This window comes from Agelaius phoeniceus, chromosome 7 (assembly GCF_051311805.1).
Source record: "Agelaius phoeniceus isolate bAgePho1 chromosome 7, bAgePho1.hap1, whole genome shotgun sequence".
NCBI classification, from domain to species: domain Eukaryota; kingdom Metazoa; phylum Chordata; class Aves; order Passeriformes; family Icteridae; genus Agelaius; species Agelaius phoeniceus.
Window position 1 is genome coordinate 39,281,036 of NC_135271.1, and position 13,785 is coordinate 39,294,820.

General features: G+C 41.0%; 1 protein-coding gene across 1 annotated transcript in view; it reads right to left on the reverse strand.

Annotated features, from left to right (window-relative positions):
• The window catches only part of TFCP2L1 (transcription factor CP2 like 1), a 35,684-nt gene that overhangs the window by 6,235 nt on the left and 15,664 nt on the right, over nucleotides 1-13,785 (reverse strand). The window contains exons 3-13 of the mRNA XM_077181636.1: nucleotides 12,092-12,168; nucleotides 10,431-10,536; nucleotides 10,078-10,184; nucleotides 9,339-9,491; nucleotides 8,358-8,468; nucleotides 6,550-6,641; nucleotides 5,142-5,190; nucleotides 4,952-5,045; nucleotides 3,998-4,088; nucleotides 3,314-3,414; nucleotides 2,197-2,339 (exon numbers count right to left, since the gene is read on the reverse strand). Coding sequence (XP_077037751.1) covers nucleotides 2,197-2,339; nucleotides 3,314-3,414; nucleotides 3,998-4,088; nucleotides 4,952-5,045; nucleotides 5,142-5,190; nucleotides 6,550-6,641; nucleotides 8,358-8,468; nucleotides 9,339-9,491; nucleotides 10,078-10,184; nucleotides 10,431-10,536; nucleotides 12,092-12,168 — 1,124 coding nt within the window. The remainder of the gene's footprint in view (nucleotides 1-2,196; nucleotides 2,340-3,313; nucleotides 3,415-3,997; nucleotides 4,089-4,951; nucleotides 5,046-5,141; nucleotides 5,191-6,549; nucleotides 6,642-8,357; nucleotides 8,469-9,338; nucleotides 9,492-10,077; nucleotides 10,185-10,430; nucleotides 10,537-12,091; nucleotides 12,169-13,785) is intronic.

Sequence of the window (13,785 nt, forward strand, 5' to 3'; positions counted from 1 at the left end):
AAGGTCCTTGCAGTTGCTACTGTGTTTAAGGGAAGCTCACACTAAATGTGTTTGCCTGAAACTGATCTAGCTTATTCAGCATTTTACCATTCTCTTTGTAGCTCTTGATCCTGAAGGTTCCTATACCACTCCAATTATTCTATTAAAGATCATGCTCTTTGCTGCTTTTAGTGAAGCTGTACTAGTTTAGACAGGATTAAGGTAGTCCCTTTCCTAAAAATCCAATAGTGGTAATTATATATTCAGCTAAACTATGGAGCTCAGCTGAACTTACATCAGCATTTAAAGAATACCTGGAAATGGTAAACCCCAAGAAATGGACTCCCTTCTGAATAAAGGAATTGCTACTGAAAAGCCACCTCAGCAGCATCCATCTGGCTATTTTGATCAGACATTAGTACAGATGCTGTGCTTGCAGGATTAATTTACCTGTTTGTATTTTGTCAAGGAACAAGAATAGTAGTGAAACTATTGTAAGAAACAAGGCAAATCATAGAAGAAAGCTCAAATAGCTTTAGGTTCTAGTCTATTTGTGAGAGGCAACTAGATTTTCAGAAGAAGTGCAGATTCCAGTGACAGCTTTAAATAAGAAGATAAAGATTATTTCAGCTGCAATATGAAAAGCCCATTTAAGATTCATCCTTAAGTCAATGCTTCCTCTCATCTTAGAGTAGTTATGTGGGACAGAGGAGGTAAATTACCTTCAGGAGATGTCTCATACAGTTGAAACAAATGCTGGACACAATTCCAGAGAAGGGAAGAGTGACCTGAACCTCTCTGATCAGTTCATGAAATCCAGCCTTGTGAAAAAGCCTTCTCCTAGCTACTGAGTATCATTCAAGAAGTACATTTTTCAGCTGTAAGTTCTCACATCAAAATACCCTTTTCAACGTAGACTGATCTCCCTATACTCTTTTGGATTTAACATCCAGCCTCTACTCCTTCAAATCAAACTTCTCTGGCCAGTTTGTGTGTCTTTGCCTAATGATGCATGAAGTACATTCACAGAGTGCCACAGTCTTGCCACTATAGTACTAGAACAAGAAGAAAAATATTAGAAAAGCAATAGAACTTGTTAATAATTGACTTCAGCAAATACTTAAAGCCTTATACCCAGGCTGGTTCATGCAATTCCCCTACCAAGAGCTGCCTCCAAGCATTTTGCATCCATAAAGCATTGAAGTTTCAGATTTAATCAGGCTGGAATAGCAAGGAGACTTCAGGAATAAGCATTACGGCCTTCCATTTAGGCTCCAGTTGAGACCTATGCTCTGCTTCATTTGTTTTAACAATGCTTCTTAAAATGAAGCTCCTTAAGTGATTCTGGTGCATGAATGAGTAAGTAATTTAGTAGAGAAAAAAGAGGAAGAAGGGCAACTCACTATTAACCTGTAAGTTAATGGAATGGACTAAATTAAGGCATCATATAATGGGACACAAACAGTATGAGAGGTCCATAAATTATAGTATGCATATAGTGACAGACCCAGTGCCTGGAAACATGGGCCAAGATGTAAAACTAATTGCCCTACAGATTTTCAAACTTACTTTCTTTGGGCAACTTACCTATTTAATTTTAAAAGTTCTTTAGATCCTCACTTCGAAAAGTGTGTAAGTAGCCAAAATTAAAAGAAATTCATAGAATCATTTAGGTTGGAAAAAACCTCTAAGATCACCATGCACAAACATTGACCTGGCACCAGCAAGCCCAACTCTAAACCACGTCCCCAAGTGCCCCAGGGATGGTAACTCAACCACTTCCCTGAGCAGCCTGTTTCAATGCTTGGTAACCCTTTAAATAAACTATTTTTTCCTAATACGCAATCTAAACTTTCCCTAGTACAACTTGAGGCCATCTCCTCTCATCCTGACACTTGTTACTTGGGTGAAGAGACAGAGCCCCACACTGTCACAACCACTTTTCAAGTAGAGTGCAATAAATGACCAATTTTGTTGGTTTTTTTTTACTTTAAAAAAGCAAACAAAAACCCCAACATCTTTTACAAAGCAAAGGTCTTGAAACCACACCAAAATCAGTGTTGTGCATGCTGATTCACTACTTTAACTTGTTGGGATTAATGGCTTTACAATTCTCCCTTGAAGGTGCATTCCATAATTTGAAAGTTCATTCTAGCTTCAAGAAGTCAGACAACTGTTCCACCTCTGACAAAGCTGCAGCCCCTTCAGCCCCCTCACCTCATTGCTCACGAGGACGTGGATCCCCGTGGGTCCCTGCCGGTAGATGCGGTTGATCTGCTGTGGAGAAATGCTGTACAAGTTTGCAATCTTCTCCAGCAACTCCAGCATGGTCAGCTCCTCTAAGAAGATTGCATGATACACTGCAACAAGTGGAAAGCAGCTACAGAACAGCAAATGCAGATGGCACCAAGACACTCAGCATCAACAACCAAATGGGTTTAAGATGAAGTTCAAATGGAATAAACAAGCTTAGTATTTTAAAGCATCCTCCAAATATCTGATTTGATGATTTGCAGAAAAATACCCACTATTCCTATGCAGCAGGCAATTAAAACACACACAACTTTTACCCAGAGGAAAACATGGGGACTAATTACAACTTGCATCATGAGGCACTAAAACAGCCTTCTCATAAAGCTGCTTATATTTGTGGATAATCTTCTTTTACTGATTTTTGAAGTTTAAAAAAAATAATTCCATCAAATAGTAAAACACAGGCTATGTCACACCAAAGCAGTATTTTATTAGATACCATTCACTGATTCCATAGGCACAAACTAGAACGTACAATGTAGAAGGTAACACCATGGATGACAGTATTGTTTTAGAAATCTAATCCAAATCATAGCTACGAGGTAGGAAAGCTGTGCCTGTTTATTACTAAATGCAAGATTTAAGGAGAATCTTTGTTCTCATTTGATTGTACATTGTGTCATGAGGGATGAAAAATTCCCAAAAGCTGTGAACTTTCAAGAATTATAACATTACTTTAAGACCTACCAACCTTCCACTCCCCTGAATATTTTCAAACAAGACATAATCTAAAGAAAATTGCAGATGGAAGGGTGGTTTTTAATGCTGTTGTCCCTACTAAGAACTGAATAGAGATTTTGCTGTGGCACTCTGCAGACAATTTGTAAGCTGGGTCTGTCCCCCAGGCAGACGGTGCCATTTGGAATCTGTAGCTGTTAAACCATAACCAAAGTGGCAAAACTGGGATAAACAGGATCCCCTCAAACCCTAAGGACACCAAGCTGTTCTACACAGGAGCTCAGGCAGAAAGCAGCATTCTCACCAGGTAAGTGTTTAACAAAATCCATACATAAGAACTTACCACAAAGACTGCCATCTCCATTTTCTCGTTTTTGGTGGAGATGGGACCTGTTTTGCTCTGGTTCTTGACAGACATAAATTGTCATCTTGGGCCTCACATTTCTATGGATTAATCAAAACCAGCAGTAAGTTATTGAGTAGATCTGAAATAGATCTAAAAGTTCCAGGTCAGCTATCAAACAGTAAGAGATGGAATCATTCATGCCATGCATAAGTAACAAACTAAGGGATAGTCTTGATGCTGGTGACTAGACAGCCTAGGATGTCTAGCAAGAGACTCCTGGGAGGTGATGCAGAGCATCTTAATCTTTTCAACATCAGATAAGAACAAACAGTTTACAGCACTTGCTAAGCAGTTCATCATACCTGCCTCTACTGATTTAAATCCTGCTCAGCTGTAGAATTTATGAGCAGCATAGGGTAGTGTAGGCTGTGTATCTCATGAAATGATGCAAGCAATCAGCTGGCAGCAAATAAACCACTAGAGATCCACATTATGCTGCTTTGTTTTGGCAACATTTCTGAGCTGTGCTTGGATTTGAGTATCATTGTGATCTCCAGTCCCTGAGAGAACCTCTCTGAAGTATTAAAAGGGAGTATAAATGCTACAACTCCAGGATTAACTTCTAGTTAACACTGAAATTATCAAGGGATCAGAAAAAAATAGAAAGGAAATAGTACAAACCTTCCTTTAATTGCATTAAAGAGCCGAATTCCATCCGCAGGCCCACAGATTTGAACAAAATCTTCTTTGGACATCTTCAGTAAGTCGGCACCTACATATTTCAAATTGATTTTTCTTCAGAAGTTAAGCAAATCCCAGATTCCAAATAGTATGTATGGGCAGCAGAAAAGGGCAGGGGTAGAGGGCATAGAGAATCCACAAAGCTAAACCACATAGATTTATACAGAGAAGTTGCAAATTCAGAGAGGTGTGCACTTTAAATCAATCACTGTGAAACAAAGCTGGAAGCTGCCAAAAGAACAGTGCTGCATTGGAAAATACTCCAGCCAACTCATAAACAAGGTAAATATTTCACACTGGCCATTAAATGACCTGTTCTTCTGTAACTGTCACGTTCACTGAGTTATTTCATCATGCTGCAAGTCAGAGAGAGTCTCCTCATGGTTTCAACACCTCTAACAACTGCCCCTTCCACCGTCTTACTGGTGTGTACAACTGCTGAATGGGAGGGCACAGCGAAGGTGCCAGATGCCTCTTAAATGTGCACATGGACAGGATGGGAGGCAGCAGACAGAAGATGAAATGCTAATTAGATATAAGAAAAAACATTTTCACTGTCAGAATAGGTAAATATCTGAAGAGGTTGTTTAGAGAAATTGTCGAATGTCCAGCTTTGGAGATGTTCAAAGCCAACTGCACAAGGCCCTGGACTTGCTTTGAAGTTGCACTTCATGAACTTAGGAAGGCCCTTCCATCTTAACTTATTTCCTTCCATTTTTACTTACTCTGTAGGTCTACAAATTGTTTTGACAAACGGTAACTAATCTAAGAACCAAAGAACAACCACACTGGATCAGACCAAGGATCCCATCAAACGTGGCCAGCAGCAGATGCTACATGAGCTGCACTTACAGAAGAGAAAAAAACCAGAACATTTGGACTGTTTAAACTCACCCGAAAAACTTGAGAAGAGTCTACAGAATGGAGAGAACCTATTACGATGAAGCCACTGCTGGGCATCTTGAATAGAAGCAGAAGGAAGGAGATGCTACATTGCAAAAAGAATAAGAAGGTCTTGAAATGAACTGTTCACCAGTGTCCTAAAAGAGAAAAGCACCACATTAACATGATCTCAAGTACTTACATCATTGCTGGGAGGCAGGAGCTCCATTTGGTGGGTTGGAGAACTGTTGCTAAAAGAAATTATATAAAGTTGGAAGAGAAAAAAAACACATTATTTTAAATTTTACATTGCAGTGTCCATCCTCTTCCCCCTCCTCCATTTGACTCAACTTTCACAAATTACATCCAATTTGGCTTTTTTTGTCTGTTACATCCAACTTGGCTTTTTTTTTTTTTGTCTATCAGATCTTTAAAAAGGTGTTCAAAATTTGGAACAAGAATAATAAAAAAAAAGAGCTCTCTACCTGAGTCATTTGTTGGCCATTTGAGGTCCTCATCAAAACTAAGAGAAAAACTCAGGTTTGCTCACCTCAATCAAGCTTTTCCATATGGTTAACTCACTAATGTGACATCACCTAAGCAAGAAAATTGTAACCTACAGGGTGGCTGAACTTGAAATTTCTATGAGCCAGAAATATCCTAACTAAATCCACCGTCTAGTAATAATTCTTTACAAAAAATGAATAAAAGACCTTATAATTCAACCCTAGTGTTATCTTAAACATAGTCAAGTGCCATAAATCATGCAAAAACCACATTTCTAGTAAATTCCCCTAAACGCAGACAGGACTCCTAAACATATCAGGGATTTTACCAAAGGAAAAAAAACTTAGCAGATCTCTCTACTAACACAAAATTTTGTAGTTTCAGTGTTTGTTCTTTCTCATAGTCTGAGGGGATTCATTGAAAATTAGTGATACAGCATGGATTAATACAACATGGTAATTAAGTTGTGTAGGAAGGCAATAAGATGGCAGAGTCCTACCAAAAGAAAAAGGCCTATACCAAAGTCCTAAGGGGAAGTATGCAGAAGGGGGGACTGATAAGTACTGAGGGACACCAGTTATCTTCAGCATTTCAGTATCACTAGAGCTGTCTTGTTATGATGGCTATTTAATGAATTAAACATGTCTTCATTAGCCCTTTGTTCTGAAACAGCATCTCAAAAGCCAGGCTGTTTTGCCACAAACAGGATTTCTTTACATGTCATTCACCTAGGAATTCAGCACCCCAAACTACCTCAAGACAGAAAGTAAGGAGGAAACACCAACTCTGAAGAGGTGCTGAAAGCCTCTACACACTTGTGAGAAGATACTGGGGCTGGTGGTAGAGGGCACGGTGTATTCTCACCAAGAGTTGCCCTGAGGCCCTCTGATGCTCCCCTTCCAGCCATCACATAAACATGCACAAACAGTACTCTGCACTACAGGGAATTCCTGGATGGAAGGTCTTAAAGGCTTTTGGAAAAATACTTTCTCCTTGCCAGAAAGGGGGGAGGTTCTTAACATCATCTTGCAGGCTATGAGATGCATGGACACACAAAGGCTACCATATCAAGAGGAAAGATAAAGCATGTATTTGTTACATACCCATCTCCGAGGTTGAAGCTGTTGGGAGAACTGTTGTAGCTTGGAGATGGAGCATTGTTCATTTGATAAGGCACATCTGGCCAGGGAGAGCACTGTTGGAAGAAAGGCAGTGGGGAAACTTTCATAAGGATGGAAATAAAGGATTTGATTCTCCTCTAATACCACATTCATGCTGTTGCCACGCCACTAACTTCAGCTCATCACTCCTGCTGGGAGGAAGAGACGGGCCATGGATTTTCTACACTGCTCTCCAAGTGGGCTGTCAGGGGGCCAAGATTGATTCCAGTTGTGCATTCCACATTTCTTTCTCCCATTTCACAAAGCCTGTCCCCAAATAACACTGGGCCAAAGTGTGCACAGCTGTAAGTCAGAGCAATGCCAGTAAGTCAACTCAGACTGAAGGCAGCAATGATACAGAAATACCCCTGGTCTCAATTATAAATCCCTAATTAAATCCAGGCAAGAGTGACAAAAATGCTCCTGTGGCATTGCTTCAGGTTTATACCAGCAAAAGAGCAGAATTTGAACCAGCCTGCTGAAACCTCTGGCTATTAGTCAAACAGCTCCAATCATAAATGGCTACTAAGTGGAAAAAACTTTAGATAGACAGACAGACACAAAGCTACTAAAAGCCTTCACAAATATAGGTCAGACTCTACATTCCATGACAGTAGCATAAAACCAGAGTAACCCAGCTAGAATTGGTGACTCTGTCCTGAATTTAAGCCACAGTAATCAGCAGGAGAAATCTAGCCCTGTTGAACCCCCCGCCACCAGGAGCTCAAGAAAATGCTCTGTAGTGGCCTTGTTTGCAATGATAAAAAGACAGCAAGTGTAGCTTTGGAGCTTTATCATCTCCACAAACACTAGCAAATATTTTATAATCTCCACAAGCACTGGCAAATATTTAACTCTTTGGCAACCCACATTTCCCCACGCAATATGTCAAAGTGCATCAGAGCTCGCAGGCAGCGTCTGGGATCTGCCAACTCAGTAGAATTAGGTCTGTCAATCAGAAAACATGCTGGTTGCTCCTGGCAACATGAGGAAAATGGAGTGGGAGAGAATGGATCTCAAAAATAGGAAGTTTATTTAAATTAAGAATAATTAACATCATTTTTGGAAGTCCAGCAAGCTGCTCCAAAAAAAGAAGTACTAAATCAAATAACAAGTCATTCCCATAGGGAGACTGAGCAACACTTAAATCTCTTGAGCCCTGTTGCTGACTAATTCTACAGCCTATGCTAAGTTTATACAAACATCTTAGTAATGACAGGGAGGGGCAGAAACACATACAACTTTACACCAGCTGCATCAGAATATAAAACAAGATATTCCTAGAGTACAACGCAAAATCTTGCATGTAACAACAGCTTCATAGGCACATTCCCAGAAAAACAGATCAATAATTTAATCAGACAGCCTATTCATCTGCTCAAGTGTCCTATCTTCAGCATGAGCTTTTGCCAAGCAGTTCTGAAAAAAATAGACAACTGTATTTTCATACAACTGGCACCTGAGGACCATGACAAGTGCCCAGGAGCACAGTGGTAAAAACTGAGAAAGTTGTTGTTTTGGTTTTTTTTTAAAGCCAGGCTTCTAAGGGTTAGTTTATACCCCAAGACAAACTTTGGCACCTTTCATAAATTTCAGCAGTGAGTCATTTTATAATTTTGTTTCACTCTCAGTTTCACTCAGATCTGAGCACACATGTCTCCACACAAGACAATCTCCAGGGGCTCAGATGCTGTTTTCTTTTAAATTTATCTCCCAACATGATGTAGTATGATGTGTCTAAAACACTTTACCTCTGTGAGAATAGTTGTCTCATAGGAAGGCTGATACTTCTCCTTCTCTTGGGTGGTCTTCTTTTCCATTTTTTCCCTGTCAGTCTTCTGTTTTCTGTCAGCTCCTTTAGGCTATAAGTACAAGCACAGGCTCTCCCTTATGCCAAGCATTACAAGTTTGGAGACAGAGGCCAACAGATTAATCTGTTCACAAAAGTCTCCTTAAGATTTACAGGCATTCTACATATGAAACAAGATCAGATCTGCATTTTCTAGACAAAAGAAAACTAATCAAGCATCCCTACTGTTTCTGTACGTTCACCACTGATGCCTATTGCAATTCTGAAATGGGCTGACCACAGCTCTGAGATGTGATTCCAACTACTTCAGTCCATAAGTTACACACCTCAACTGGCATTTGTAGCATCTTTCCAGAAACAGGAAAGACACTGCTCACAGGAACACAAGTGGAGCAGCACATCCCTTGAGCAAACAGGCCTATGGAGAGTTTGTTGTTAAGTAGCTATAGGTCTGCTATGCCTGGATTAGGAGCTTCAAAGATTCTTGTTCTATGAATCTTTTTCTCCTTCAGGTACCATAGAGACAAACTCTGCTCCAACAAAAACAAAAGGTATTTAAGATCTCCACAATAAGATTTTATTGTTCATGGAGGGTTCAAACAAAGAAACTGAAGATGCCCTAATGCCTTGATTGCCTAGGAGCATCAAAACACACCGGATACCCCAAATATGTCAGTATTTTTGTAGTGTTTGAAGTACAACAGACTAGCACAAGCCTTGGTGCAACATTTCAACTAGAATTGCTGTGTAGGTCAGTGTTTATAGCAGCATGTGCACAGGAGTCCTGTTTAAGATCTTAAGCATACCCAGTTAAAAGTCTGTTCTTTTACTCCAGTATTTGCATTGCTCCTATACCACCTGAAATCTTTGCATATTCCTGTGCCTTAATCTAGTTGATGACAAAGCCAAAACTACCTCATACCTTGAACACTTTGATCTGGCAGCTTGCAGAATGCAAGTGTTCTGTGTATTCACCATTTTCATTCTGCTTAAAGGTGTCGATTTGCACCCGGAAGGGCACCCCTTTCTCTCCTCCATGCTTCCGTGGAGTAAATTCTGTGCTGATGCAATGTACCTGGCAAAACAGAAACTGTGCTCATCTCTGGAGACAGCTGGAACCTGTGCTCATCTGAATTTCAGATACTGCCTGAACATGAGCTTTGGCTCCTCACAAAAAACTAAGAGGCAGAAGAGCTTGTATGTTTTCATTTCTGTTCCTTTCAACAAAATAATCAGAACAAGCAGTTCAGAAAGAAACAGGGCATCAGGAAAAGCATCCTTTAAGTAAATCCCTCATTCACATTAAAAACAAATCATTGATGCTCAGAATAAGAAATAGTCACGAAAGAGGAAAGCAAGGAAAACTAACAGGTTATGAACAGGTTCCTCAAAACAAAACCTATGCTTAGAAAGCAACACCAGTGTCTGAGTACTTTTTTAAAGAAAATCCTGGCAGTAGCAGGTAGTACCCCAACATTAACAAGTAGCCAGCAAATTGATTTAGCGAGTATCCTACAAATTAATTACACATGACTATCACAAGCTAGTAATTATCATTACCATCCTTCTCTCTTGCTCATGTACTGGCTATTTTTTCTCCCCAGGTCTTTAAAAGATATCTAACCACTGTATTTAGCACAGAAATATGACTTATCTCTTACCTGAATGAATGCTGAAGCCCTCTTGGACGGATCCCAGAGAAATTCAACAGTGTTCAACTGCGTCGGGCTAGCCCTGGGATCCAAGATACCAACTGACAGCGGGATATCTGTAGAAGAAAACCCCTAAAATTTTAAAAATATTAAATTGAAGAAGAGAAAGCATTTCCATACAATCAGAACATGCATGTGAAAGCGAAGCCATCAAAGACAGCTCTACTTGTGCCTATAGCGCCAGATCTCCTTCCCTCCCAAAGACATACAGGATTCTTGGGAAACCTAAACACACATGCAAACACTGCATGCACCACTCATCTCCCCAGCAGTGCAGAGGTGCCACAATGAAATAGCCTCACCTATATCGAGGATGCGGTCCCCAGGCCGACTCCACCTCCAGCCCTCGAGCTGCTGATGCTCCGTGTACTGCAGGCGGCGGTCATGGAAAACCACACGAATTATACTCTGTTAAAAAAATAATGAACAATGGCATCCAGAACCCTCTCTCAAGATTAATTTGGTTTTCCAGAGTAGAAGCAAAAGCTGATCTGTTATGCTTCTCACCTCCATTGATGAGGAGAGTAGAAGGGTCCACCCAAGAGACCCATCACCATGTGTATCAAATTCCCTAGGGACCCCTGAGAGAGAAACACACTTCCCCCTTCACAGGGCACATCTTACAGGAGTAACACAGCCCTGTACAGCTTTCTGGGATTCACTCTGGAAGCACTATAGCAATGTCCACCTAATCTTAAGTGTCATGGCATGTAAACTTCAATATTTTGCCTCAACACCCAAAAGGGCTCATATGGGGGTAATATTTAATGAGTCTGTACTATGTCCCAGCCCCAGTATATCCCATTCTGATTTGCAAATGTGGAAGCAAGCTCACCTGTTGCTGTCCCAGTGGAGCTGATATGTCCAGACACCTTGTCAGTGGGAATTAAACTTTATTCCAGCCATTAAGAGCCAGTCATTGGATTTGCCCCAGAGTAGTTAAACAAGGGTAGGTAGAGTAGGAAAGCATCTGTAACAGCAGGCTGGTCTGCAATGGTGCAGCCATGCCAATAACTGGAGAAAAAAAGGCTGGAATAAGGGCAATCCCCAGGACAGATAATCCTAAGTACTCCTAACTAAAATGTTCTTTTGTATATTCACAGTGCTATACTTACATGAGTTAATGACCCCTAACATCCCAGTTTCTCAAGCCCACACTCTTGCTGGGGACTTCTGTATCAAGTGAGTGAGCAACTTTTGCCAGTGAACCTGAGAAATGTCCAAATCAAACCCTAGCTTAAAGATGCAAACAAGCCACAGTGGGAACACCTGCAAAATTGGAATCTCAATCCACATGCTACCTGAAATGGGCCAAAAGACAAATAAGGAATGGCCTAAACTTGGACAACATTTGAAATCCAGATTGGAATACTAATTTTGCAACTAGTTCCCACTTCTCAAAGGAAATCCTGAGGCAGAAAGCCAAGAATTGAAGGTTGGATCCAGAACCAGGGTCCAGACCAACGTTTTTGAATTTGAACTGTTTTGGCAGTGGAGGAAACAACAGGAAAAAGTCCCCCAAACCAAACGATCAAGTTCTATATGTTCATCATTATGCCCATTACCAAAGTAAACTGGAGCTATACAGAATCTGCCTGGCAGGACTATGGAAACACCCAGGCCCTCCATTTGTCACATAACAACCCAGGCATGCTGCTGTGATTCAGTAGGGAGACAAGTCTGCCTCTCCACAGCTTTGACCATGTTCACCACTGAACTTTGGGATTCCCCTGAACCCAACATTCACAGTGAAACTCTGGGGTCGTGATCACAAACAGAATAAAGCCCTGCAAAGCCAAGCTGCATAGTCCCATGAAACTAGCACTCAACAACTCCATCACCCCTGCTTCCATTAAAAACAATGGCAAAGTGTTTTCCATTGTCTCAGTGGGAGCAAGGTCAGGCCCTTCATTAAAGGCTGTATGTAGTAGCAGGAAGAAAAGAAATCTATGTTTCTCCTTACCTTTACATATTTTGTGTTTAAATCTTGAAACTCTCCCAATTTCCTATTCTCAAGTAGACGGATTTCATAAGACTGACCTAGAGTTTAAGGAAACATTTCCAAGGTGTTTAATATGTTGTAGCAATGAGAGAGTCATGCTGGCATTTATGTGGCTGATAAAGCATACGTTTGATCAGGGAAAGCTTATTTTTGCTAACATAATGCATTTGCCCCAGTAATCGACAGGCACTAAAGCACAGCAGAAATCTGAGGGGAAGGTTTGCCTTTTGGCAGCTAAAAGCTCTCCATTAGGACATCAATTACAGCTGTCTCCCGAGGCTGCCATGGTTTTCTGGTCACCCTTCAGAAAGTCACCAGGTTGCTTGAGGCAGTTGTCCCCCCCATGCCACATGGCTGTAACAGCACTGTCTCTGTCTGTCCCTTCTGCCAAAGCAATGCCTGTGTGAAGAAGTGTGTGCTGGCACAACAGGTCCAGGAATAATTCTGCAGAGGATGGCAACTGGAGAAAATCTTGCCATCTTCAGGGAGCAGTCAGGCCTGCAAGGTGTTTTGGTGAACCACAAAAAAAAAAATGTTTCATAAGGCTTGGAAAGTCGCTGCCAAGGGCATAAGTATTCCTCCAGACTGGTGTGGAGGCAGCAATGGGTATTACAGCATGTGCAAGGACCAGTTCCAGGAAGGGAATACACACTTCCACCACCCCACCACCACCCTCACATAAGGAATTTAGTCAATTCAACAGAATTCAGCTACCTGGTTTATGAAATAACATCTCTTTGAGGCTGACAGCAGACAAAGGAGACTGATGTCTCAATACCTTACACATAGAAATTACTAAGACAGTACAAAAGCTCATTGTACTATACCAAGTCTTTACAATAAGCCTGCAACCAGTACCAAGGCAGGGTAGTACCATTAGGATTAATGGAGCATATGTGTACCTTATAGCTAGCTTTTCTTGCTTATTTTTCTATTCTCCCTTTTCCTGGAAAATGCACAGGGTATGTCAAGTCAGGCACCAAGGAGGAGATCAGTTTGGTTTTTCTGGCTTAACCAGTATCTCTGCAGAACTGGCCCTGCAGAAAACTGCAAACAGATCTATCTCCCTCTAAGCAGCTTCTACCAGAAGAGACAAAAATGCTGAATTTTTGGATCTGGATTTAGAAATGGGAGACTTATGACAGCAGATGTGTCAGAGAGGCAGACTGCCTTTTGAGAATCCCACCTGCATGCGTACAGACCATATCCACAGAGCACAGAGATAATTGTGCTTATTCAGCTGGCTGGCAGATAGGAAAAAGAAAAAAAAGGAAGGACAAAAGAGGCCATATTGAAGCCCCAAATGTTTGCACAACAGCCCTACTGATGTTAGTAGGAGTTCTGCAAACAGGAAATGACCCCTTGAATCCAGCAAGTGACTGAGGGCACGGGGAGAGCAGAGAATAAACCATATGAAGTACCAAAATAACCATGACAACATGCACCGATCTTTACCCATCTCCTGGCACATAAGTAAAACAAAATTACAACAATGACCTGGCCTTTGAAGACTGCTAGAAAACAAAAGTGGATTTTGTAAACCACAGTCCTGAAATTGAGGTCTTCCACACTTAAACTCACAAGACTTTCCAATGCTTCCACTGATACATGTTAATATTGTTCACCTGGCAAATTTTAGCGATATTTACATCATC